Consider the following 25673-nt stretch of genomic DNA (forward strand, 5'->3'; position numbering starts at 1 on the left):
TCTCAAGTACCCAGGGACACAAACACTGCAGAAGGCAGCAGGGCCCTCTGCCTAGGAAAACCAGAGACCTTTGTTCACATGTTTATCTGCTGACCTTCCCTCCACTATTGTCCTATGACCCTGCCAAATCCCCCTCTCCGAGAAACACCCAAGAATAATCAATAAATACTAAAAAAAGAAAAAAAAAGGAAAAAATGTATTTAATATTGATGAATGTTGGAACAGTTTACATAGATATACTTGGATTTTCTCAGTAGATATGAAAATAAATCCCCTTGTTCTCCTTGGTTAAGTTTTTATTTATGTTGAAATTAATACATCTCTTCTCTAGAATTCTGTTTTGTATATGGTCTGCAAACTGGAATGCTACAGAAAAACTCCACAAAGCTGATGATGAATATGCAAACAAGAGGGGGAAGCCGTCTCATCCTCCTCCCACTGGGGGAAACTAAAGCACAGAGGTCATTCAGCAAATGAATCTCCAAGTGGAAAAATATAATTACAAGGAGTTTGGTAAAACTTTCTACTTGGAAATAAAAATTACAGAGAACTAGACTGGGAAGAAATCTTTCTTGCTGTGTCTTCCTCTTGCTATCTTTTCTAGAAGAAAAGCCTGGAAAAGAGAAGCCTTCGGAATAAATGAAGAATTCAAAAGATTTTGATGTCAAAGTACTATACTGACATTCAGAGAGATGGCAGGTAGGGGCTTTTGCAAGGACACATTTTGACATCCAGTAAGAGTCAAGGTGAGGTATAAAAATAACAGTCTGATATTCTATCTATTTAGTTGTTGTTGTGATGAAAAATTTCAAAAACTTATAAAAAAGTATAGATGTCAGAATAATGAACCACCATGTAATCATCATTCAGCTTAGACAATTATCAAACAGAGTTTTTAACAAGGTTAATCTTGTTTCATCAAGATACATTTGGAAAAAACATTAAAGTCTGCGAGTTTATTCTTTGTAGTCCCTGGAGTTCTACATTACAGGAAGTAAGATGTCTTACTTTAACTGTGGTTGACAACTGCTGAAGACACTTGTCCTCCGCCTGTTATTGTTTCTCAAACACTGCCACTACATTTCTTGTCTAAGTTTTATAAAGTTAAAAGATGAAATTTAAGTTTTTTTCAGTTACCTATTCTAATATATTCAAATATTTCTGAAGAACATATACTTTAGCCCTAAAATGCCTTTCTGTTCTGAGACTGTACATTTTTTTGTACCATAATATATTAAAATAGATTAAACATACTGGTTTTAGCTAAGATAATTTAGCTTTAGTTAACATTCACTAGTGATTTACTATAGATCTTTTTTTATTACACTTTAAGTTCTGGCATACATGTGCAGAACATGCAGGTCATAGGTATACACGTGCCACGGTGGTTTTCTGCACCCATCAACCCGACATCTACATTAAGTATTTCTCCTAATGCTATCCCTCCCCTAGCCTCCCACCCCCAGACAGGCCCTGGTGTGTGATGTTCCCCTCCCTGTGTCCATGTATTCTCATTGTTCAACTCCCACTTATGAGTGAGAACATGCAGTGTTTGGTTTTCTGTTCTTGTGTTAGTTTGCTGAGAATGATGGTTTCCAGCTTCATTCATGTCCCTGCAAAGGACATGAACTCATCCTTTTTTATGGCTGCATGATTTACTATAGATCTTAATTGCTACTTGAGAATAATCTTTACAAAATGCTTACCAATATTAGCATAATGTTTCTTTTCTTGTGTGTTTGTAGATAGTTCATACATGTCTCCATAAGCACGAGCAAATCGCCACATAAACTCTATTTCATCTCTAAACTGAAAAGAAAAGATGGAGTTGCCTGTTAAATTAACTTGGTAACTTGTCTATTCTATTCTTGTTTTCTACTGCAACTTTTTAAAAACTTAGGCAGGTAAACTGGTATTTATAGATTATTGAATCTATGTATATGCATATCTCGTGTGAAACATTTTTAATCCAAATACTCATGGCTAAGAAATATGACCTAATGTAGTGTTACATTTGGATCTTAAAACCAATTAATATTATCCAGACACTAGCTACATCTATGCAGAGAAGAGATTTGATAGGCACCAAAATCTAGAAATTCTTCCTGAGCTGTGGCATCCTTTTCTTCTATTCCTTTCCAAGTTATCTATTATCAATATAATGAGCATCTCAGTTAATATCTGTAAATTGAAAATGCATATACTCAAAAGAGCAGTCACTTTTTTTACTCAAATTACCTAAATATAATCCTGGAGAGCTATCAAGTTTTAGACAATGTGTTTAGAGTTGCTAAATCCTCAGACAAATAGAGATTTATTTCTCCATGGGACACTGCAAACTCTTTTAATTTTTAATTTAATTTAATTTAATTTAATTTTTAGTGGTGGTGGTAAGAGCTCTGGACAGGTTTTTCTTATTCAGACCCAACACTAAACATTGCAAAATTAACAAATGACCATTGGTAGAAATAGCTTTAAATGCCCATATCTGTCTCAAAATATTTGTTAAATATATAAATTAGTAAAAAAAAAAAAATCAAATCAAAGTAAATCTGCATAATTATAGCTCTGGTTCTCATTTTTATGACAGAGTCTAATAAACTTTTACATTTACTTTTTTAAAATTTTATGCATCTTAAATAAAAAATAAAATAAATTTTAAAAAATTTTAGTCATTTTATAGAGAAATTTTACATCAATCATCAAAATGTGGGAACCATGACACAATTATTATAGTTATAACTGAATGAGATGGCAGATTAAATTAAAAAATGAAACTATATGAAGTGCTATTGTTATGTCTCTTACCTTTTCTTTGTGGTCACGAAGTAGTTCAAAACTCTCCGACTTGCCAGACTCACTCATACGTAAATGATCTACCTTCTGAAGAAGGACATCTAAATTTAATTCCTCTACATGTGTGTTAAATGCCTTAGGGACTGGAACACTCTGTTCTTCTGTGTCAGTATTAGCTGTAATATACCTAAAATCGCAGAAATAATCATCAACTCCTTTGAAAGTTAAGTATAATAGCCAGAGCATTCCTTTTAAAATGCAAGTCAAATCATGCCCCTCTTATGCTTGAAACTCTGCAGTGGCACCTGCTTTCACTCAGAAAAAGCTCCAGTCCTAATAGAAGTCTACAAGTCCCTGCGCAATTTGCCCCCGATCTCATTACCTCTTTGATCTCATTTCCTACTACTCTTCTTATTCAAATACACGTCACCTAGCTGCTCCTTCAATATTCTAATCACGTGCCTACCTCGGAACCTCCACTTGCTGTTCCCTTTAATGAAATGCCATTTCCTTAGACAGCCACATAACTCACGCCCTCACCTCCTTCAAGTCTCTGCTCCAATTTCATTTTCTCAATGTGGCCCATCCAGACCACTCTAATACCTCAATCCCCACATTCCCTTCATCTCTAACCTCCCTCATAATGCTTTTTTCTTTTCCCATAGCATGTATTACCTTCTAACATACTGTATAATTTACTAATCTACTACATGTGCTGTTTGTCAGTATCCCCCCCCAGTAGAATGCAAGCTCCCTGATGGTAGGTTCATTAACTGATGTATCAAGTGCCTAGAACAGCACTATTCACTGAATTTGCTGAATGGATGATACAGTTGTAGGAACTCAACAGGCACTCAAAATTGTGTGTGTAAACTCACACAAACACATATTTATAGTTCAAGATGATCTAAGTTTAAACTTTAACTTGATTTTTAAAAATTAATACTATTGCCTACATTTCATTTTTGCCAGCAAACAATACAAACAACTTATTTTTATTAATTCAGACTCTGCCTGTTCTAAAAAGGTTTTAAGGAGGTATACAAGGATATATAACATATAAGAGAATAAATTAGAAATAGTGAAAAAAGACAAAGGCCAAATGTGAATGAAGTCAATATAAAAAACACACAAATTTTAGATAGCTATACCTTTGCTACAAAGGACACAAATGTTCTTCATTTTCTAGCAGCCAATGCAACCAGCTTCACAACTTGCAGCTCCCATTAGATAGAAACAAACAAAAATACTAACAAAGCAAGTTCTTAAATTTCTTTCATATGCCTTATAAAGAAGACACCGTATGAACTGATCTTCCACTTCTTCAATAACATTCTTTACTAACGGAAACTCTACTCTTCCAATTGCTCAAACCAAAAAACTTGGAATCATCCTTGATGCTTTTTTCTTTCTCTTAAGCAATACCCAGTCTGTTAGCAAATCCTGTTGGTTCTATCTTCAAAATACATCCAGAATCTAGCCACTTCTCCCCACCTCTCCCCACTACCACCTTGGTCTAAGCCGCCATCATCTCATCTGGATTACTGCAATGACCCCTTATCACACCTCTTTGCTTTAGTCCTTGACCCTTATATTCTATTCTCAACAGAGTAGCAAAAATAACTCAGATCACGTCACTCCTTTGCTCAAAACCCTCCAACAGATGTCCAAGTCAGAGTGAAAACCTAAGCCCTTTCAGGGGTCTGCAAGGCCTAACATAATCTGGCCAATACCTCTGGTCTTATCTTCTATCACTTTCCTGCTTGCTCACAGCATTCCAGAAACTCTAACTTCCTTGATATTCCTTGAACATACCAGTCATGTTCCTGCTTTAAAACCTTTGTATTTTTTCTTTCTTCTGCCTGGTATGTTCTTTTCCAGATATTCATATAGTTTACTTCTTTGCATATTTCATATCTTTGTTGAAATGTAATCTTCTTATTATTGCAGATGTTATGATTATTTACATAAAAACAAAAATTCTACAAATTAGGATTAATAGAGTTTAGCAAATTGGCTGAATATAATATTAACATATGAAAGTCAGTTTAATTTCTACATATCAGCAAAAAACTACAAACATAATTAAATAAAATATTCAATTTGCAGTGACCTCAGAGAATATAAAATGGCTAGGAATAAATCTAACAAAAGATATGTGAAAATTCAATGGAGAAAATTATAAAAGCATATTAAAAGATGTTTATAAAATGACCTAAATTCATGGAGAAATATATCACGTTCGTGGTTTAAAAGACCCAATATCATAAAGATGTGAATTCTTTCCAGGTTAATCTATAGATTCAATGCAATTCAAACTTTATAAGCCTAATAGGAATTTTCATAGAATTAAATAAGATGATTCTAAAAGTTATATGAAAAAGCAAAGAGCCCAGGATAGCCAAAGCACTCTTAAAGGGAGCAAGGAGAGAAGACTTACCCCACCAGATATTAGGACCTACTATGAAGCTATAATAATTAAAGACAGTGTGGTATTGGTACAGCAATAGATGAGTGAATGATGAAACAGAACAGAGCCTAGAAACAGACCCACATGCATATGAAAATGTGGTACATGGGAGAGTTGGCATGTAAGATCAGTAGGAAATTCAGGCATTCAGGTGGGAAAAATTGTTATCTCTAAGGAAAAAGATGAAATTGAAACTCTACCTTATATTTTTAAAAAACATAACTGGATAGTTTAAGAAAATGTTATATATTTTAAAAATCTAGTACAAAATACAGACGAATATATTTTAGTCTTTGGGGTAAGACATATGAAATAGACATTATGGATCATCTATTCAGAATTAAGGGTCCAGAAATAATTTCTTAAAATTATGATCAGTTTATTTTGATAAGAGTACCAAGACAGTTTAGCAGAGGAAACAATACTCTTCAACAAATAGTGCTAGAACAAATGGATAAGCAAATGCAAAAAATGAACTCTCACTTCCTATCATATATAAAAATTAACTCAAAATGTATCAAACCTAAGTGTAAGAGCTAGAACTATAAAATGTTTGACAACATTTTATATGTATATGTTTTCTTTCTCATAAGAAAACATAGGAGCAAATATTTGTTATCTTGGATTAAGCAATGGTTTCTTAGACATGACATCACAAGCACAAGTGACAAAAGAAAAAAATGAATAAATTAGACTTCATCAAAATGAAAAACTTAGGTGCTTCAAAAGATACCATTAAAAAAGTGAAAAGATAACCCACAGAATAGAAGAAAATACGTTATGAATCATATATCTGATAAGAGACTTGTATACAAAATATATATAAAACTCTAACAATTCGACAATAAAAAGACAAATAATTCAATTTAAAAATGGGCAACTCTGCAAATAAAAACCACCAAATTATGTAATTTAAAAGATGGAGCTTTATGGTAATAAATAATATATAGCTTTTATAAAGGTATAAAGCTATTATCTATGTTATTCTTTATAAGAACAAAAACTCAAATGTTGCTATAGCCATTAAATGAATTACATCAGAATTATGTATCTACTGCAACTTGCTCTCTATCTCTTGCTCTCATTCTGTCTCTCCCATGCACACATAGAATAGTTGTATTGTGAAATCTGCCATATATCCAAATAATTAGGCTTATTCAAAATCTTCTAAAGAATTACTAAAGATGGAATGCCCCTCAGGTTTATTTTATAAAACTAATATAACTGACACAAAAACCAAACATGAATATTACAAAAAATAAAAATTACAGGCCAATCTTACACATAAACATAAATGCAAAAATCCTCAATAAAATATCAATCAAGCTATTGCAACAAATATAAAATTATGTATTACAACCAAATTGAGATTATACTAGAAATTACAAGCACAGTTTGACATTAGACAATTTCTCTGGCGCAACAGATGAGACCTATCTGATCATTTCAGTCATTACCAAAAAAAATTTTTTTTTCCAATAAATTCCAACACCACTTCAGGACAAAAGAAATACCAAAGCCTTAAACAAGAAATAGAAGGAAGCCAGGTGCAGTATATTCCCAGCACTTCAGGAGGCAGGAAGATCACTTGAGCCCAGGAGTCCAAAACTAGCCTGCGCAACATGGCAAAACACTGTCTCTACAAAAAGTTAAAAAATTAGCTGGGTTTAGTGGCCCACACCTGTAGTCCCAACTACTCAGGAGGGTGAGGTGAGAGGATAGCTTGAGTCTAGAAAGTTGAGGCTGCAGTAAGCTATGATTGTGCCACTGCACTCCAGCCTGGGAGACAGAGTAAGAAACTGTTGAAAAGGGAAAGGGAAAGGAAACAGGAAAGGGAAAGGAAGGAAAGAAAGAGAAAGCAAGGAAGCAAGCAGGAGAGAAAAAAAAAGAAAGAAAAAATAGGAAGGAAGGAAGGGAGGGAGGGAGGAGCCTTTCAAACCTGAAAAAGGCTATATGCTAAATACAATAGTACATTTCACACTTAATTATGAAACATTAGAAGCAGTCTCTTCAAAACCAAGAATAGAAAAATATGTCCAATATTGCTCTTCTATTCAACATTGTACCGGAGGTCTTTTTGGCACAATATTAAAAGAAAAACAAAAATTATAATAATTGGAAAAAAGAAACAATCTTATTTTTTGAAGATTATTCAATAGAGGACCTAACAAAATTTACATATAAGTAATTAGAACTAATTAGGATTTATAATCAATCTTCCAAAATCAATTTTGTTCTTATACTCTATAAAACAAGAAAATATAATTTTATAAAAATATAACATTTCTAATAGTCGGAAAAATATAAGATACCTATGAAAAAATTTCCCAAAAGTTTTAAAATGAGTTTTCTGGAGAAAATCACAAAATAATATCTGAAAACATTAAAGAATACCTAAGTAAATGGAAAACAATATATTCATGGATAGGAAAATTTAATTAAAACAATTTCATAAGGCTCCACATTAATTTATACTTTTAATGCAATTCTAAGAAAAATTCCAATGGAATTTTCTATGGAACAGACCTGACCCTAAAATTAATATGGAAAGGCAAGTGCAAGAAGAGCCAAGACAATTTTGAAGAACCAATATCAGAACTGCAGTATAAAGGATAAAGCTAAAGAATCTGGGTCAATGTGGTATTGGTATAGCAACAGGTAAACTGGGCAACAAAAGAGAACATGTACGCTAGTCTATTTCCCACATCGAAAAAAAAAAAACCCAGCTGTGGGAAAATTGGTTTCCTACTTTGAACAGGGATCTTCTATTTAAAACTGGATACTTCTCAGAAACTTATGAGACAGTTCTGAAAGAGAATTTTAAAAATAGGGCATATCCATGCATTATTGAGAAAATTTAACTGTATTTATTAACTTCGGGTTAGAAATTAGATTTGTACTACCCAGCCCTCCTCCCAAAGGCATTTCATAGATTATCTGATGTCAAACCTAGAATTTTCTAATAGACTTTCAGCAGGTCTAGAGAAGTTCATCTTAAGATGTCAAATTTGCTTACAAACATTTGTTCCACATGTACTTTTCTGGTCCTTTCTTCTGCTCTAAATTTTCACAAAAACTATGCCATTGTTCCTATCCCTTCAACTCTGCATGATCAACTGTTTATTTCAATAGCAACAACAGCATCTCTGAAAGCATAGTTGCATTATTTAGGGAGAAAAAGACATTATTTACTGTGAAAATAAAAGAGTGTATTTACATAAGTACATCAGGAGTGAGTTACATTGAAATAGGTCCTCATTTCCCATGAAAACACCAAGTAAACAACAACATTCTTTTTTTTTTTTTTTTTTTGAGACAGAGTCTCGCTCTGTCACCCAGGCTGGAGGGCAGTGGTGTGATCATGGCTCACTGCTGCCTACGCCTCCGGGTTCAAGCGATTCTCCTGCCTCAGCCCCCCGAGCTGGGATTACAGGTGCCGCCATGGTGCCCAGCTAATTTTTTTGTATTTTTAGTAGAGACCAGGTTTCACCATGTTGGCCAGGCTGGTCTCGAACTCCTGACCTCAAGTGATCTGCCCACCTCGTCCTCCCGAAGTGCTGGGATTACAGGCATGAGCCACCATGCTTGGCCTTGACCCACTGCACCTAGCCTAACAACAGACTTTCTGAAATATCTTTGTGGGAGACCTAGAAACTACCACATACAACATGTCCTGAAATTTTATGTCATCTACAGCTTTGGTAAGTATGAGGGGACTTCAAAAAGTTCACGGAAAAAAGGAATTAAAAGATAAAAATACAAAACATAAACTTTATTTCTCAGCACATAATTCATCAAGGTCAAGACAATTTTGTAAGTGAAGATACCAGCCATTTAGTCCATCTCTAAAGAACTGAGGGTCCTGGGAATTGAACCATATCAATGTTGTCTTTTGTACATTATTAACTGAAGAAAAATTGGTGCTTTAAAAAAATTTTTTTAAGATTAGGAAACAAAAGTTGAAAAGAGCCAAATCAAATGAGGACTCTAAGGTGGAAGCCTAATGATTTCCCACTGAAAGAAACTCTTGCAAAATTGCCCTTGTTCGATGAGAGGAATGAGCAGGAGTATCGTCATGGTGGAGAAGAATACTCTGATGATGCTTTCCCCAGAATTTTCCTACTAAAGCTTTGACTAACTTTCTCAAAACACTTTTTTTTTTTTGAAGGTTTCAAATGTACTTTATTTCTTCAATAATGCCATATCTTAATGGGTACACAGTGCTTTAATTTGGCATCAATTATGAGCTGTTTTTTAAACAATTCATTATTACTGCAGCTGGGATGATTACTGATTCCTCCATTCCTTTGGGGTAACTCTGCCAACAGGGGACAGGTTCCATTCTATTCCGACTTGTGTTGCTACGTATGTCCATGTAACAATACAGAAAATGGCTCCACTAGCTAATACAGCATTACCGTATTTGTCATGAAAATCAGGTGTACGTTTCTGCTGGCTCTGCCTTGCCATTGTTTGCTGAATGCTTCGAACTTGGAGACGATTTAGTGCGTTTTTGACCAAGGGAAACATCGTGAAGGTGAAGCTAGAACTGCGTCAATACAGCTGCTGCTTTGGTGCCAATTCGCTTCCAACACTTTCATAATAAGTAGATGTCATCATTCTTTGGTCTTCTAGAAAGTCAACAAGCAAAATACCTTGAGCATCCAAAAGTCTGTTGCCATGACATTTCTCTTGACCAGTCTGCTTTTGCTTTGATTGGACCACTTTCACCTCTTGGGCGCCATTGCTTTGATTGTACTTTGTCTTCAGGATTGGACTGGTAAGGCCATATTTCATCTCCTGTTATGATTCCTTAAAGAAATGCTTCAAGATCTTCATCCCACTTGTTAAAAATTTCTCTTGAAAGCTCTGTTCTTCTCTGCAGCTGATCTTGATGCAACAGTTTCAGCACCCATTCAATGGAAAGTTTGTTTAACTTTAATTTTTTAGTCAGAATAGTATAAACAGAACCAACAGAGATGTCTATGGTACTAGCTATTATTTCTGCTATTAATCATTGGTTTTCTTCAATTAGAGGACACAAACAAAACTCATTTTTTTCTTGCAAATTGATGTGGAAGTGTCTCTGTGGGCTTCAGTTTAACATCATCTCATCCCTTCTTAAAATGAGTTCTCCATTTGGCTTATTTCTTTCAGGCACCGTCCCCATAAACTTTTTGTAAAGCATCAATGATTTCACCATTCTTCCACCCAAGCTTCACCATAAATTTGATGTTTGTTCTTGCTTCAATTTTAGTAAAATGCATGTTGCTCTGATAGGGGCTCTTATCAAACTAATGTCTTATCCTTCTTAGTGTCTCAAACTAGATCTTTTTCAGATATATTATGGTGAGTTAGCATAAGCTTATTTTGGTGCAAAAAACTGTGAAACCAGTGCATAGTTTTTTCATAATATTCATTTTCCATGAACTTTTTGAAGACCCTCTCATATGGTAACTGAACTAAAAATTTACTGGAAGGGACCAACAGAAGACTCAAACAGGTAAAAAAAACAAACAAACAACCAGGCAAACTTTAAGACAGGTCATTTGAAAATATTGGTTCTGAGGAACAAAAAGAATAAAAAATGAAAAAAAAGTAAATAGAGCCTAAAGGACCTACGGGGCCTCATGAAGCAGACATATACACATATTGTAGGGGTTCCAGAAGGAGAAGAGAGAGAAAGTGGCAGTAAGCTAATTCGAAGAAACAATGGCCAAAGCCCAAATCTAGGAAACACAATGAAATACAAATGTAAGAACTTTTTTTTTTTTTTTTTGAGACAGAGTCTCACTCTGTTGCCCAGGCTGGAGTGCAGTGGCATGATCTCGGCTCACTGTAAGCTCTGCCTCCTGGGTTCATGCCATTCTCCTGCCTCAGCCTCCCAAGTAGCTGGGACTACAGGTGCCCGCCACCACACCCGGCTAATTTTTGTATTTTTAGTAAAGACAGGGTTTCACCATGTTAGCCAGGATGGTCTCAATTTGACCTCGTGATCCACCTGCCTCGGCCTCCCAAAGTGCTGGGATTACAGGCGTAAGCCACCATGCCCGGCCACAAATGCAAGAACTTAACAAACTCCAAGTGGGATAAACCCAAAAAGACCCACACCAAGAATATCATACTTAAAGTACTGAATGCTAAAGACAAAAAGAATCTCAAAAGCAGCAAAAGAAAAGCAACTCATTACATTTAAGGATTCCTCAATAAAATCATCAGCACATTTCTCAGCAGAAACCTTGCAAACCAGAAGGCAGTGGGATGATATATTTAAAGTGCTGAAAGAAAAGGGAAACCTGTTACCTGAGATTTCTATAAACAGCAAAACTGTCCTTCAAAAATGAGGGAGAAATTAAAATATTTCTAAATAAAAGCTGAGGAAGTTCATTATCACTAGAATTTCCCTACAATAAATGCTAAAAGGAGTCCCTCAAGTTGAAACAAAAAGGACCTTAGACAGTCACTTGAACCATACAAAAATATAATATTCTCTAGTAAAGGTAAAGACATGGGCAAATATAACAGAATTATTCTAAGTTTGGTTCATAACTCCACCTTTTATTCTTTTACATCATCTAAAGAGAAAAGTAAAAAGTAATTATGAATCTATATTAATGATTCTAGATTAATGATAATACAACATAAAGATGTAATTTGTAATATCAACAAAATACATGGGTGGTGGAGCTGGAAAGGAGTAGAATTTTTGTATGCAATTAAAATTAAGTTGGTATGAATTTAAAATATGTTGTTATAACTTTAGGATGCTATGAATAATCCCCATGGCAACCACAAAACAAATTTATAGAATATATGTAAAAGGAAATCAAAACATATCACTAAAAAAAAACTAAACACAAAGAGAGGTAGCGATGGAGAAAATGAGGGACAAAAAAATCTATGGCATATACAAAACCAATAACAAAATGAAATAATAAGTCCTTTCCTATCTATAATGACTTCAAATATATATGGGATTAAATTCCTCAATCAAAAGGTATATTGGCAGAATGGATTTTAAAAATTGGGATTTAACTATATGCTGTCCAAAAGAGACTAATTTTTGATCTAAAAACACACATATGTTGAATGTGGAAGGACAGAAAAACATATTTCATGAAAACAGTAAACAAAAGAGAGTGGGAGTGGCTATACTATTAGACAAAATAGACTTTAAGTAAAAAATTGTACAAGAGACAAAGGCAGGACATAATAAAAGAGCCAATTACCAAGAAGATATAACAATAACACTAAATGCACTCAACATCATCCTTCCTAAATATATGAAGCAAACACTGACAGAATTGAAAAAAGAAATAGCAACACAATAATAGTAAAAGTAAAATAATAATACCATTACCTTAATAATAAAGTAATAGTAAACGAATTCAATGACCCAATTTTAATAATGGATAAAACAACCAGGCGGATGATTAGTAAGGAAATAGAGGACTTAAACATCACTATAGACCTATAAACCTGTAGGACCTAACAACACATATAGACCATGCCACCCAATAATAACAGAATACACATTCGTCTCAAATGCATGTGGAATATTCTCCTAGTAGATAATATATTAGGCCACGAAATAAGTCTTAATTTACAAACATAGAAATTATATGAAGCATATTTTCTGGATCACAATAAAAATGAAACTAGAAATCAGCAGAAGAAAAACTGGAAAATCCATAAATATGTGAGAATTAAAAAACATACTTTTAAACAACCAATGGGCCAAAGATGCAATCACAAGGCAAATAAGAAAACATCTTGAGTCAAATGAAAATGAAAACATAACATACCAAAAACTTATGGGATGTAGCAAAAGAGGTGATAGGAGGAAAATTTATAACTGGAAATGCTTACATTAAAAGAAGGAAGATTTTTGTACGATGGACTCAACCAAAGAAACTCACGTGTATGAAGCCAAATTAATAAATTCAACGGTATAGTAACAGAAGCACCTGGAGAAGCTCAGGCTTAACTGCCAACTATTAACCACAGATCGACTGTTTTCAAAATGTTTCACAGAGCCCTAGATTTGAAAAAAGATGCTTCTGTGGTTCCAGGCAAGATGGCTGACTAGGAACAGCTCCAGTCTGCAGCTCCCAGCGAGACCAACACAGAAGGCAGGTAATTTCTGCATTTCCATTTGAGGTACCCAGTTCATCTCATTGGGACTGGTTAGACAGTGGGTGCAGCCCACAGAGGGCGAGCCAAAGAGGGTGGGGTGTTGCCTCACCCAGGAAGTGCAAGGGGTTGGGGAACTCCCTCCCCTAGCCAAGGGAAGCCATGAGGGACCATGCTATCTAGCCCAGATGCTACGCTTTTCCTATGTTTTTTGTAACCCGCAGACCAGGAGATTCCCGCGGGTGCCTACACCAAAAGGGCCCTGGGTTTCAAGCACAAAACTGGGCAGCCGTTTGAGCAGACACTGAGGTAGCTGCAGAAGTTTTTTTTTTCTTTGTACCCCAGTCACACCTGGGGTGTGAACCCCAGAAAGACAGAACTGTTCACTCCCTGGGAAAGGAGGCAAAAGCCAGGGAGTCAGGTGTTGTTGCTCAGGGGATCCCACCCCCATGGAGCCCAGCAAGCTAAGATCCACTGGCTGGAAATTCTCGCTGCCAGTACAGCAGTCTGAAGTCTACCTGGGACATTTGAGCTTGGTGGGGGAGGGGCGTCCACCATTACTGAGGGTTGAGCAGGCGGTTTTCCCCACACAGTGTAAGCAAAGCCACCAGAAGTTCGGACTGGGTGGAGCCCACTGCAGTGCAGCAAAGCCAATGTAGCCAGACTGCCTCTCTAGATTCCTCCTCTCTGGGCAGGAAATCTCTGAAAGAAAGGCAGCAGCCCCAGTCAGGGGCTTATAGATAAAACTCCCATCACCCCGGGACAGAACACCTGGGGGAAGGGGTGGCTGTGGGCACAGCTTCAGCAGACTTAAACGTTCCTGCCTGCTGGCTCTGAAGAGAGCAGCAAATCTCCCACCACAGCACTTGAGCTCTGATAAGGGACAGATTGCCTCCTCAAGTGAGTCCCTGACCCTTGTGCCTCGTGACGAGGAGACATCTCCCAGCAGAGGTTGACAGACACCTCATACAGGAGAGCTCCAGTCAGCATCTGGTGAGTGGCCCTCTGGTACAAAGCTTCCAGAGGAAGGAGGAGGCAGCAATCTTTGCTGTTCTGCAGCCTCTGCTGGTGATACCCAGGCAAACAGTGCTTGGATTGGACTCCCAGCAAACTCCAGCAGACTTGCAGAAGAGGGAGCTGACTGTTAGAAGGAAAACTAACAAACAGAAAGCAAAAACATCAAAATCAACAAAAAGGACGCCCACGCAAAACCCATCCTAAGGTCCTCACCATCAAAGATCAAAGGTAGATAAATCTACGAAGATGAGGAAAAACCAGTGCAAAACTGCTGAAAATTCCAAAATCCAGAATGCCTCTTCTCCTCCAAAGGATCACAACTCCTTGCCAGCAAGGGAACAAAGCTGGATGGAGAATGACTTTGACAAACTGACAGAAGTAGGCTTCAGAAGGTGGATAATAACAAACTTCTCCGAGCTAAAGGAGCATGTCCTAACCCAATGCAAGGAAGCTGAGAACCTTGATAAAAGATTAGAGGAATTGCTAACTAGAATAACCAGTTTAGGGAAGAACATAAATGACCTGATGGAGTTGAAAAACACAGCACAAGAACCTCATGAAGCATACACAAGTATCAATAACCATATCAATCAAGCAGAAGAAAGGATATCAGAGATTGCAGATTAACTTAATGAAATAAATTGTAAAGACAAGATTAGAGAAAAAAGAATGCAAAGGAACAAACAAAGCTTCCAAGAAATATGGGACTATGTGAAAAGACCAAACCTACATTTGATTGGTGTACCTGAAAGTGATGGGGAGAATGGAACCAAGTTGGAAAACACTCTTCAGGATATTATCCAGGAGAACTTCCCCAACATAGCAAGACAGGCCAACACTCAAATTTGGAAAATACAGAGAATACCACAAAGATACTCCTCGAGAAGAGCAACCCCAAGACACATACTCATCAGATTCACCGAGCTTGAAACAAACAAAAAATGTTAAGGGCAGCCAGAGAGAAAGGTCAGGTTACCAACAAAGGGAAGCCCATCAGACTAACAGGAGATCTCTCTGCAGAAACCCTACAAGCCAGAAAAGAGTGGGGGCCAATATTCAAAATTCATAAAAAAAGAATTTTCAACCCTGAATTTCATAGTGAACCAAACTAAGCTTCATAAGCGAAGGAGAAATAAAATCCTTTACAGACAAGCAACTGCTGAGGGATTTGGTAACCACCAGGCCTGCCTTACAAGAGTTCCTGAAGGAAGCATTAAATATGGAAAGGAAAAACCAGTACCAGCCACTGCAAAAACATACCAAAATACACAGACCAATGTCACTATGAAAAAACTGCATCAACTAATGTGCAAAATAGCCAGCTGGAATCATGATGACAGGATCAAATTCACATATAACAATATTAACCTTAAATGTAAGTGGGCTAAGTGCCTCAATTAAAAGACACACATTAACCTTAAATGTAAATCGACTAAATTCCCCAATTAAAAGACACAGACTGGCAAATTGGATAAAGAGTCAAGACCCATTGGTGTGCTGTATTCAGGAGACCCATATCATGTGCAAAGACACACATAGGCTCAAAATAATGGGATGGAGGAATATTTATCAAGCAAATGGAAAGCAAAAAAAAGCAGAGGTTGCAATCCTAATCTCTGATAAAACAGACTTTAAACCAACAAAATAAAAAAATCAAGGTCATTACATAATGGTAAGGGGATTAGTGCAACAAGAAGAGCTAACTACTCTAAATATATATGCACCCAATACAGGAGCACCCAGATTCATAAAGCAAGGTCTTAGAGACCTACAAAGAGACTTACACTCCCACACATTAATAGTGGTAGACTTTAAAACCCCATTGTCAATGTTAGACAGATCAACGAGACAGAAAATTAACAAGGATATTCAGGACTTGAATTCAGCTCTGGATCAAGAGGACCTAATAGATATCTACAGAACTCTCCACCCCAAATCAACAGAATATACATTCTTCTCAGCACCACATAGCACGTATTCAAAAACTGACCACATAATTGGAAGTAAAACACTCCTTAGCAAATGTAAAAGAACAGAAATCATAACAGTCTCTCAGACCACAGTGCAATCAAATTAGAACTCAAGATTAAGAAACTCACTCAAAACTGCACAACTACATGCAAACGGAAAAACATGGTCCTGAATCACTACTGGGTGAATAACAAAATTAAGGCAGAAATAAGTTCCTTGAAACCAATGAGAACAAAGATACAACATACCAGAATCTCTGGGACACAGCTAACGCAGTGATTAGAGGGAAATTTATAGCACTAAATGCCTACAGGAGAAAGCAGAAAAGATCTAAAATTGACACCCTAACATCACAATTAAAAAAACTAGAGCAGCAAGAGCAAACAAATTCACAACCTAGCAGAAGATGAGAAATAACTAAGATCTGAGCAGAACTGAAGGGGATAGAGACACGAAAAACCCTTCAAAAAAATCAATGAATCCAGGAGCTGGTTTTTTGAAAAGATCAACAAAATTGATCGCTAGCCAGATTAATAAAGAAGAAAAGAGAGAAGAATCAAATAGACACAATAAAAAATGATAAAAGGGATATTACCACTGATCCCAGAGAAATACAAACTACCATCAGAGAGTACTATAAACACTTCTATGCAAATAAACTAGAAAATCTACAAGAAATGGATAAATTCCTGGACACACACACCCTCCCAAGACTAAACCAGGAAGAAGTCAAATCCCTGAATAGACCAATAACAAGTTCTGAAATTGAGGCAGTAATTAATAGCCTACCAACCATAAAAAGCCCAGGTCCAGATGGATTCACAGCTGAATTCTACCAGAGGTACAAAGAGGAGCTGGTACCATTCCTTCTGAAACTATTCCAAACAACAGAAAAACAGGGACTTCTCCCTAACTCATTTTATGAGGCCAGCATCATCCTGATACCAAAACCTGGCAGAGAAACAACAAAAAAAGAAAATTTCAGGCCAATATCCCTGATGAAGATCGACGCAAAAATCCTCAATAAAATACTGGCAAACCAAATCCAGCAGCACATCAAATAGCTATCCACCACAATCAAGTCAGCTTCATCCCAAGGATGAGAGGCTAGTTCAACACATGCAAATCAATAAACGTAATCCATCACATAAACAGAATCAATGACAAATGAGACCAATGAGATGATCTATTGATTATCTCAATAGATGCAGAAAAGGCCTTCAATAAAATTCAACATGGCTTCATGCTAAAAACACTCAATAAACTAGGTATTGAGGGAACATATCTGAAAATAATAAGAGCTATTTGTGACAAACCCACAGCCAATATCATACTGAATGGGCAAAAGCTGGAAGCATTCCCTTTGAAACCCAGCACAAGACAAGGATGCCCTCTCTCACCACTCCCATTCAACACAGTATTGGAAGTTCTGGCCAGGGCAACCAGGCAAGATAAATAAATAAAGCATACTCAAATACAAAGAGAGGAAGTCAAATTGTCTCTGTTTGCAGATATCATAATTGTATATTTAGAAAACCCTATCATCTCAGCCCCAAAACTCCTTAAGCTGATAAGCAACTTCAGCAAAATCTCAGGATAAAAAATAAATGTGCAAAAATCACAAGCATTACTATAAACCAATAATAGAGAGCTAAATCATGAGTGAACTCCCATTCACAATTGCTACAAATAGAATAAAATACCTAGGAATACAACTTAAAGGGGATGTGAAGGACTTCTTCAAGAAGAACTACAAACCACTTCTCAAGGAAATAAGAGAGTATACAAACAAATGGAAAAGCATTCCACACTCATGGATACAAAGAATCAGTAATGTGAAAATGGCCATACTGCCCCAAATAATTTATAGATTCAATGCTATTCCCATCAAGCTACCACTGACTTTCTTCACAGAATTAGAAAAAACTACTTTAAATTTCATATGAAACCAAAAAAGAGCCCATATAGTCAAGACAATCCTTAAACAAAAAGAACAAAGCTGGAGGCATCACACTACCTGACTTCAAACTACACTACAAGGCTACAGTAACCAAAACAGCATGGTACTGATACCAAAACAAATATATAGACCAATGGAATAGAACAGAGGCCTCAAAAATAACACCACACATCAACAACCACCTGATCTTTGACAAACCTGACAAAAACAAGCAAGGGGAAAGGATTCCCTATTTAATAAATGGTATTGGGAAAACTGGCTAGCCATATGCAGAAAACTGAAACTGGACCCCTTCCTTATACCTTATACAAAAATCAACTCAAGAAGGATCAAAGACTTAAATGTTTAAACCTAAAGCCATAAAAACCCTAGAAGAAAACCTAGGCAATACCATTCAGGACATAGGCATGGGCAAAAACTTCATGACTAAAACACCAAAAGCAATTGCAACAAAAGTAAAAACAGACAAATTGGATCTAATTAAACTACAGAGCTTCTGCACAGTAAAAGAAACTATCATCAGAGTGAACAGGCACCCTACAGAATGGCAGAAAATTTCTGCAATCTATCCATCTGACAAAGGGCTAATATCAAGAATCTACAAGGAACTTAAATAAATTTACAAGAAAAAACCAAACAACCCTATCAAAAAGTGGGTGAAGGATATGAACAGACACTTCTTAAAAGCAGCCAACAAACATATGAAAAAAAGCTCATCGTCACTGGTCATTAGAGAAATGCAAATCAAAACCACAACGAGATACCATCTCACACCAGTTAGAATGGCGATAATTAAAAAGTCAGAAACAACAGATGCTGGAGAGGATGTGGAGAAATAGGAAAGCTTTCACACTGTTGATGGGAGTGTAAATTAGTTCAACCATTGTGGAAGACAGTGTGGCAATTCCTCAAGGATCTAGAACTAGAAATACATTTGACCCAGCAATCCCATTAACGGGATATATACCCAAAGGATTATAAATCATTCTACTATAAAAATAACATGCACCTGTATGTTTATTACAGCACTATTCACAACAGCAAAGACTTGAAACCAACTCAAATGCCCATGAGTGATAGACTGGATAAAGAAAATGTGGCACATAGACACCATGGAATACTATGCAACCATAAAAAAGAATGAGTTCATGTCCTTTGCAGGGACATGGATGAAGCTGGAAACCACCATTCTCAGCAAACTAGCACAGGAACAGAAAACCAAACACTGCATGTTCTCACTCATAAGTGGGAGTTGAACAATGAGAACACATGGACGTAGGGAGGGGAACATCACACACTGGGGGCTGTTGGGGGTGGGGAGCAAGGGGAGGGGTAGCGTTAGGACAAATACCTAACATAGATGACGGGTTGATGGGTGCAGCAAACCACCATGGCACAAGTCTACCTATGTAACAAACCTGCACTTCTGCACATGTATCCCAGAACTTAAAAGTATAATAAAAAATAAAAAAGAAAAAAAAGAAGGTAGTGTCCCGAATCAACAACCTAAATCGAAATATTAAGAAACTAGACAAAGAACTAACCCCAAAGCTAGCAGAAGAGAGGAATAAGAGAGATTAAATCAGAAATAAACATATTAGAGAACAGAAAAACAATAGAGGAAATCAATGAAACCAAGTTTGTCCTTCAGAATGATCAACAAAACTGATAAACCTTTAGCTGGACTACAAAAAAAGGAGACTAAATAAATACAATTAGAAATGAGAGGGGACATTACTGATTTTATAGAAATAAAAAGGATTATAAGAGTAATATGAAGAATTGTATGCCAGCGAATTGATTAATCTAGATGAAATGAAAAAATTCCTGGAAACACACAAACTACTAAATCTGAATCAGGAATAAATAGAAAATCTGAATAGATCTATAACTAGTAAAAAGTAATTAAAAACCTCCCAAAAAGTGAAAGCCCAAATATTTGGTGGCGTTTGACAGTGATGTCATACAACTTGAAGAACATCTGAAGAACAATTAACAGCAGTCTTCCTCAAACTCTTTCAAAACACTGAAGAGGAAGAAACACTCCCAAGCTCATTCTGTGAGGTCAGCATTACCCTGATATCAAAGCTAGACAAAGACACTACCAGTAAAGAAAACTAAAGACCTGATCCCTGATGAATACTGACAAAAAAATTCTCAATGAAATACCAGCAAACAGAATTCAACAACCCATTAGAAGGATTATACATCACAACCAGATGGAATTTATTCCAGGAATGCAAGGAAGTTCAATGTAAAAATCAGCCAATGTAATATACCTGTATTAGTCTGTTTTTACACTGCTGACAAAGACATACCCGAGACTGGGAAGAAAAAAGAGGTTTAATTGGACTTACAGTTCCACATAGCTGGGGAGGCCTCAGAATCATGGCAGGAAGTGAAAGACACTTCTTATATGGTGGCATCAAGAGAAAATGAGGAAGAAGCAAAAGTGGAAACTCCTGATAACTCCATCAGATCTCTTGAGACTTACTCATTATCACAAGAATTGCACAGGAAAGATCGGCCCCCATGATTCAATTACCTCCCCCTGGGTCCCTCCCACAACATGTGGGAATTCTGGGAGATACAATTCAAGTTGAGATTTGGGTGGGGACACAGCCAAACCATATCAATACCACATAAACAAAATGAAGGGAAAAACAACCCATGATCATCTCCATTGATGCAGAAAAAGCATTTGACAAAATTTATCACCTTTTTATGATAAAAACACTCAACAAACTAGGAATAAAAATTAACCGCTTCGACATATTAAAGACCATATATGAAAAGTCCACAGCTAACATCATATTCAATGGTGAAAGGCTGAAAGCTCTCTTATTAAGATTAGGAACAAGACAAGGGTGCTCTTTATCACTTCTATTCGACATAGTACTAAAAGTCCTAGCCAGCGCAACAAGGCAAGATGACGAAATAAAGGCATCCAAATTAGAAAGGAAGAAGCAAAAGTATCCTCTGATCACAGACAACACAATCTTTAGTTAAGAAAAAAACCCTAAATATTTCACACACATACACAAAATAAGAATTAATAAAATTCAGCAAAGTTGCAGGATAGAAAATCAACATACAAAAATCAGGTGTATTTCTATGCATTAACAATGAGCTATCTGGAAAGAATTATAAAAAAATAATTTCACTTATAATTGCATCAGAAGTGTAAAATACTTAGAAATAAACTTAACTAAGGAGATGAAAAACCTACACTGAAAACTACAAAACACTGTTGAAAGATTTTAAATAAGATACAAATAGAAAGACATCCCATGTTTGTGGATTTGAAAGTTTATAATGTTAAGATGTCAATCCTACCCAAAATAATCTACAGATGCAATGCAATCCCTCTGAAAATCCCAATGATATTTTTTGTAGAAACAGAAAAATCTATCCTGAAATTCATTTGGAATTCCAAGACACCCCAAAGGGCCAAAATAATCTTGAAAAATAAAAACAAAGTTGGAGGTCTCACACCTCCTGATTTTCAAACCTACTACAAAGCTACAGTAACCACAACAGTATGGTACAGTGTGGTGTAAAGACAGATGTATAGGCTGGTGAAAGAAAATGGAAAGCCCAGAAGTCAACCACACATATATGATCACATGACTTTTGACAAAGGTTCCAAGACCATTCAATGGAGAAAGGGTAATCTCTTCAACAAATGGTGTTAAGAAAACTGGATATCCACATATAAAAGAATGAAGTAAGACCATTACTTAACATCACACACAAAAATTAACTCAAAATGCATCAAAGACCTAAATATAAAACCTAAAGCTACAAAACTCTTAAAAGAAAACATAATGCAAAAGCTTCACAACAGTGGATTTGGCAATGATTTATTGGATATGGCACTAAAAGCATAGGCAATAAAAGAAAAAATTGATAAACTAGACTACCTCAAAACCTAAAACTTCTATGGATCAAAGGACATAATCAACAGAGTAAAAAGGCAACCCACACATTGGGAGAAAATATTTGCAAATTATATCTTTTTTAAAGGGTTAATATCCAAAATATATAAAGAACTCCTACAAATCAACAAAAAAACAAACAACCTGATTCAAAAAAAAGGATCAAGGGACTTGAATTGGCATTTCTCCAAAGAACATATACAAATGGGCAGCAGTCACACGAAAAGATGTTCAATGTCACTAATCATTAGGGATATTCAAATAAAAACCACAATGAGATACCACCTCATACCCATTAGGATGGCTACTATAACAAAAAACAAAACAAAATAATAAGTGTTGGCAAGGTAGTGGAGAAACTGGAATCCTTCTACACTCCTGGTGCAAATGTAAAATGGTGCAGCCACTATGGAAAACAATATGGTAGTTCCTCAAAAAATTAAAATATAATTACCATATGATCCAATAATTCCACTTCTGGATATATACTCAAAAGAACTGAAGGGAAGGTTTCGAACAGACAGTTGCACGCACGTGTTCATAGATAGTGCATTATTCACAATAGTTAAACATGGAAGTGACCCAAATTGTCCACTGGTGGATAAAGGATATGCAAAATGTGATATATACATACAGTGGAATATTATTCAGCCTTAAAAAGGAAGGACATTCTGACATATGCTGTAACACAGATGAAGCTTGAGGACATTATACACTATGCTAAGTTAAATAAGCTGGTCACAAAATACCATACGATTCCACTTATATGAGGTACTTGGAGTAGCCAAAATCATAGACATAAAGTAGAGTGATGGTTGACAAGGGCTAGGGAGAGAGAGCAGAGAGTTCTTATTTAATGGGTGGAGAGTTTCAGTTTTGCAAGATGAAAAGAGTTGTGGAAACGGATGGTGGTGATGGCTGCACAACAATGTGAATGTACTTAATGTCACTGAAACACACATTTTAAAATGGTTAAGATAGTAAATTTTATGTTATATTTATCACAATTTTTAAAAATTAAAATCAAAAGGCCATTTTTTTAAGACACATGCTAAGAAGAAGAGAAAACCACAAAAGTAAAAATAACATCTTAGCCCCATGAAATAAATTTGGGGGACATTTTATTAGGATAATTAGAAACAATGCAAATTCCTTTCCTCTACAAAATCTAATTGTATTCTAACTTAAATGTTTTCAATTGCTTACATGCATTTTTATTCATTAGCTACTTTGATAAATACTTTATAATAGTCTTTGTTAATACAATGGGAAAAAAATGAAAAATATTCATTTTTAAAAATAAAATTTTGGGAGACTAATATACATACTTTTTCCTGATTTCACAATTCCTTGAATGCCCAGATTTGCACATACATGAATGTGTATTAAAATTACTTAGTTAAAATATCTGGTTTCTAAATATTCTACATATTCCGCTATAATATTTTTAACTTCTAATTTGATTCTTAATAAAAACATTATCTGTCAGTGGAACATCAGGCATGAGAAATATAGCTAGCAAGGCTGATATATATGAAAATGTGTGAATTGATGAATATAGCTCTAGAGATTATGTAAGAATACTATTTCTAATGATTAGAGTATGATAAAAGGGGATACTAAACTCTCAAAGAATGTATTACTTTTAGAAAGTCCATACAGCAAGGCTTGATGTTATTTTCAGACCACAAAAGTATTATAATAGTCACCCAGAAATCTGAGATTAGCCCATCTTTAAGCAGTACATCTGAAAAAAGCTTGAAACAAAATCATCTTTGACTTCCATACTCCAATAACATCAGTAAACTAACTTTCAAAACTACAGCAATTAAATTTACACTGCAACGTAGGAATCTTTTTCAGAAAATGCAGTGAAGCTTGGTGAGGAAAGGGGAGTTATGAGAAATGAATTCTACAGACTGTGAAAGTGACTGGTGGGAAAACTATTTGAGGTGCCCTTCTAAGAGAGGGTAAAGTCTGAGGTGACCTTATTTTAGGAATTTCAATAGGTGAAGATCTGTCTTCATCTTGAAACAAGACAGCAAAGTCTTCATCTTCAAACAGGCCTGAAGTTAATTCGCTTTGAGGTGGGATAAAGCAACCAGAATTTTTATAAGATGAAGAAAATCCAGCTTTATGGAGGAATGGGAAAGTTCCACTTTGAGAGGGATGCTGTGGAATCATGATTGGAGAATGATCTGTGCTGTAACTTTCAGGACCAGGATGAAGGAAATCCTTTAAATCTTTACAATTTAATTGGCCCCTTTGTTGAATATCAGTGGCAATTCCATTTTGTTGATCGGGAGATGAAATATCACTTGCAAGAGAAAAGAAGGATGATGTGCTTTGTTGATAGGAGGCTGTATCAATAGTGTTCCCAAAGGCTGGAGAAGTAGTGTTTGTTTCAAAATTCTTAAAAGTTTTAGTGTTATATTCAGGAGCAGAGATGGTTATATGTTTTTTAGCATCAGTATTACTTGAAGTTTTAGAAAAGATTTCGATTTCATTTAGATTAAACACATTCTGGCCACTTGCTTGAGGATCAAAAAAAATGGCACTCTTGTAATAGGAAACTATACTTAGTTTACGGGATGAGAAACGTCTTCTGTGGGACATAAAGCTACCACAATGGCCTGAGGAAGATTTTAAATCAGTGAAGCTTGTGTCTTCTTCAGAATCAAAGTTAGCTCTACTTTGTTGCCAGTAAGGGGAAGCATTTCTTTTTTGAAATCCAACAAATAAAGAACATCTTCTTTCAGAGAAAGATGGACTTGATACAGATAATAACCTTCTACTTGCTTTGGCTGAATTGACTTTATGTGTTACAGGGGAATAAGATGTTTTATGACCAAGAGATATACTTGGTTGTGAAACAGAAGAGGCTCCATGATGCTGGGCGTCTGTACTAACTTGATCTTCTGGAGAACATCGTTGGAAGCTCTGGTCCTCTTTGCAGCAGCTAAGGGTGAGAAAAGGGTCAAATGAGGAAAAAAAATAGGGAGCAGAGTGGAGACCTGCCAAGCCTCCTGAAGAATAATATCCACCTTTTGGTGTCCACCAATTGGTATTGTTTCCATACTAATATGAAAACAGCAGGGAATAAGAATAATAGGGGAGCTTAAGTTAATGGTCACATAGATGTACCCAAAAGAATGCGGGAGTCTAAGAGGTTATCTCTACCTACACAGTACCTACCCACTCTATTAAACCTTGGGAAGAGAAGTTGAAAAAATCAGGGAAGCAGGTAGAAAGAAAGATCAGGGGAAACATATGCAAGGATACCAGAACAAAAAGATTCCCAAAGGAAAAGATAGAACTGGTTTTAAAGGTAATAAACCACAATATCTGTTGGAGGTTACTAACTACTGTATTTAAAGGAGTTAAGGAG

General features: G+C 36.0%; 2 protein-coding genes across 6 annotated transcripts in view; both read right to left on the reverse strand.

The window, feature by feature from the left end:
• RMDN2 (regulator of microtubule dynamics 2) overlaps positions 1–25673 on the reverse strand; it is a 168093-nt gene that overhangs the window by 118426 nt on the left and 23994 nt on the right. For 3 of the 5 annotated variants that reach the window (XM_063695953.1, XM_055377726.2, XM_019021195.3), the window contains exons 2-4: positions 24273–25244; positions 2809–2983; positions 1707–1809 (exon numbers count right to left, since the gene is read on the reverse strand). In XM_063695953.1, coding sequence (XP_063552023.1) covers positions 1707–1809; positions 2809–2983; positions 24273–25244 — 1250 coding nt within the window. The remainder of the gene's footprint in view (positions 1–1706; positions 1810–2808; positions 2984–24272; positions 25245–25673) is intronic. The other 2 variants (XM_055377727.2, XM_019021196.4) reach the window with 1 other exon arrangement.
• Positions 9419–9873, reverse strand: LOC101127312 (cytochrome c oxidase subunit 7B, mitochondrial-like). The gene has a single exon (XM_055377732.1). It carries the CDS (start codon positions 9794–9796, stop codon positions 9554–9556), a length of 243 nt encoding a protein of 80 aa, XP_055233707.1. The 5' UTR covers positions 9797–9873; the 3' UTR covers positions 9419–9553.

The sequence above is a fragment of the Gorilla gorilla genome, chromosome 12, assembly GCF_029281585.2.
Source record: "Gorilla gorilla gorilla isolate KB3781 chromosome 12, NHGRI_mGorGor1-v2.1_pri, whole genome shotgun sequence".
NCBI lineage: Eukaryota > Metazoa > Chordata > Mammalia > Primates > Hominidae > Gorilla > Gorilla gorilla.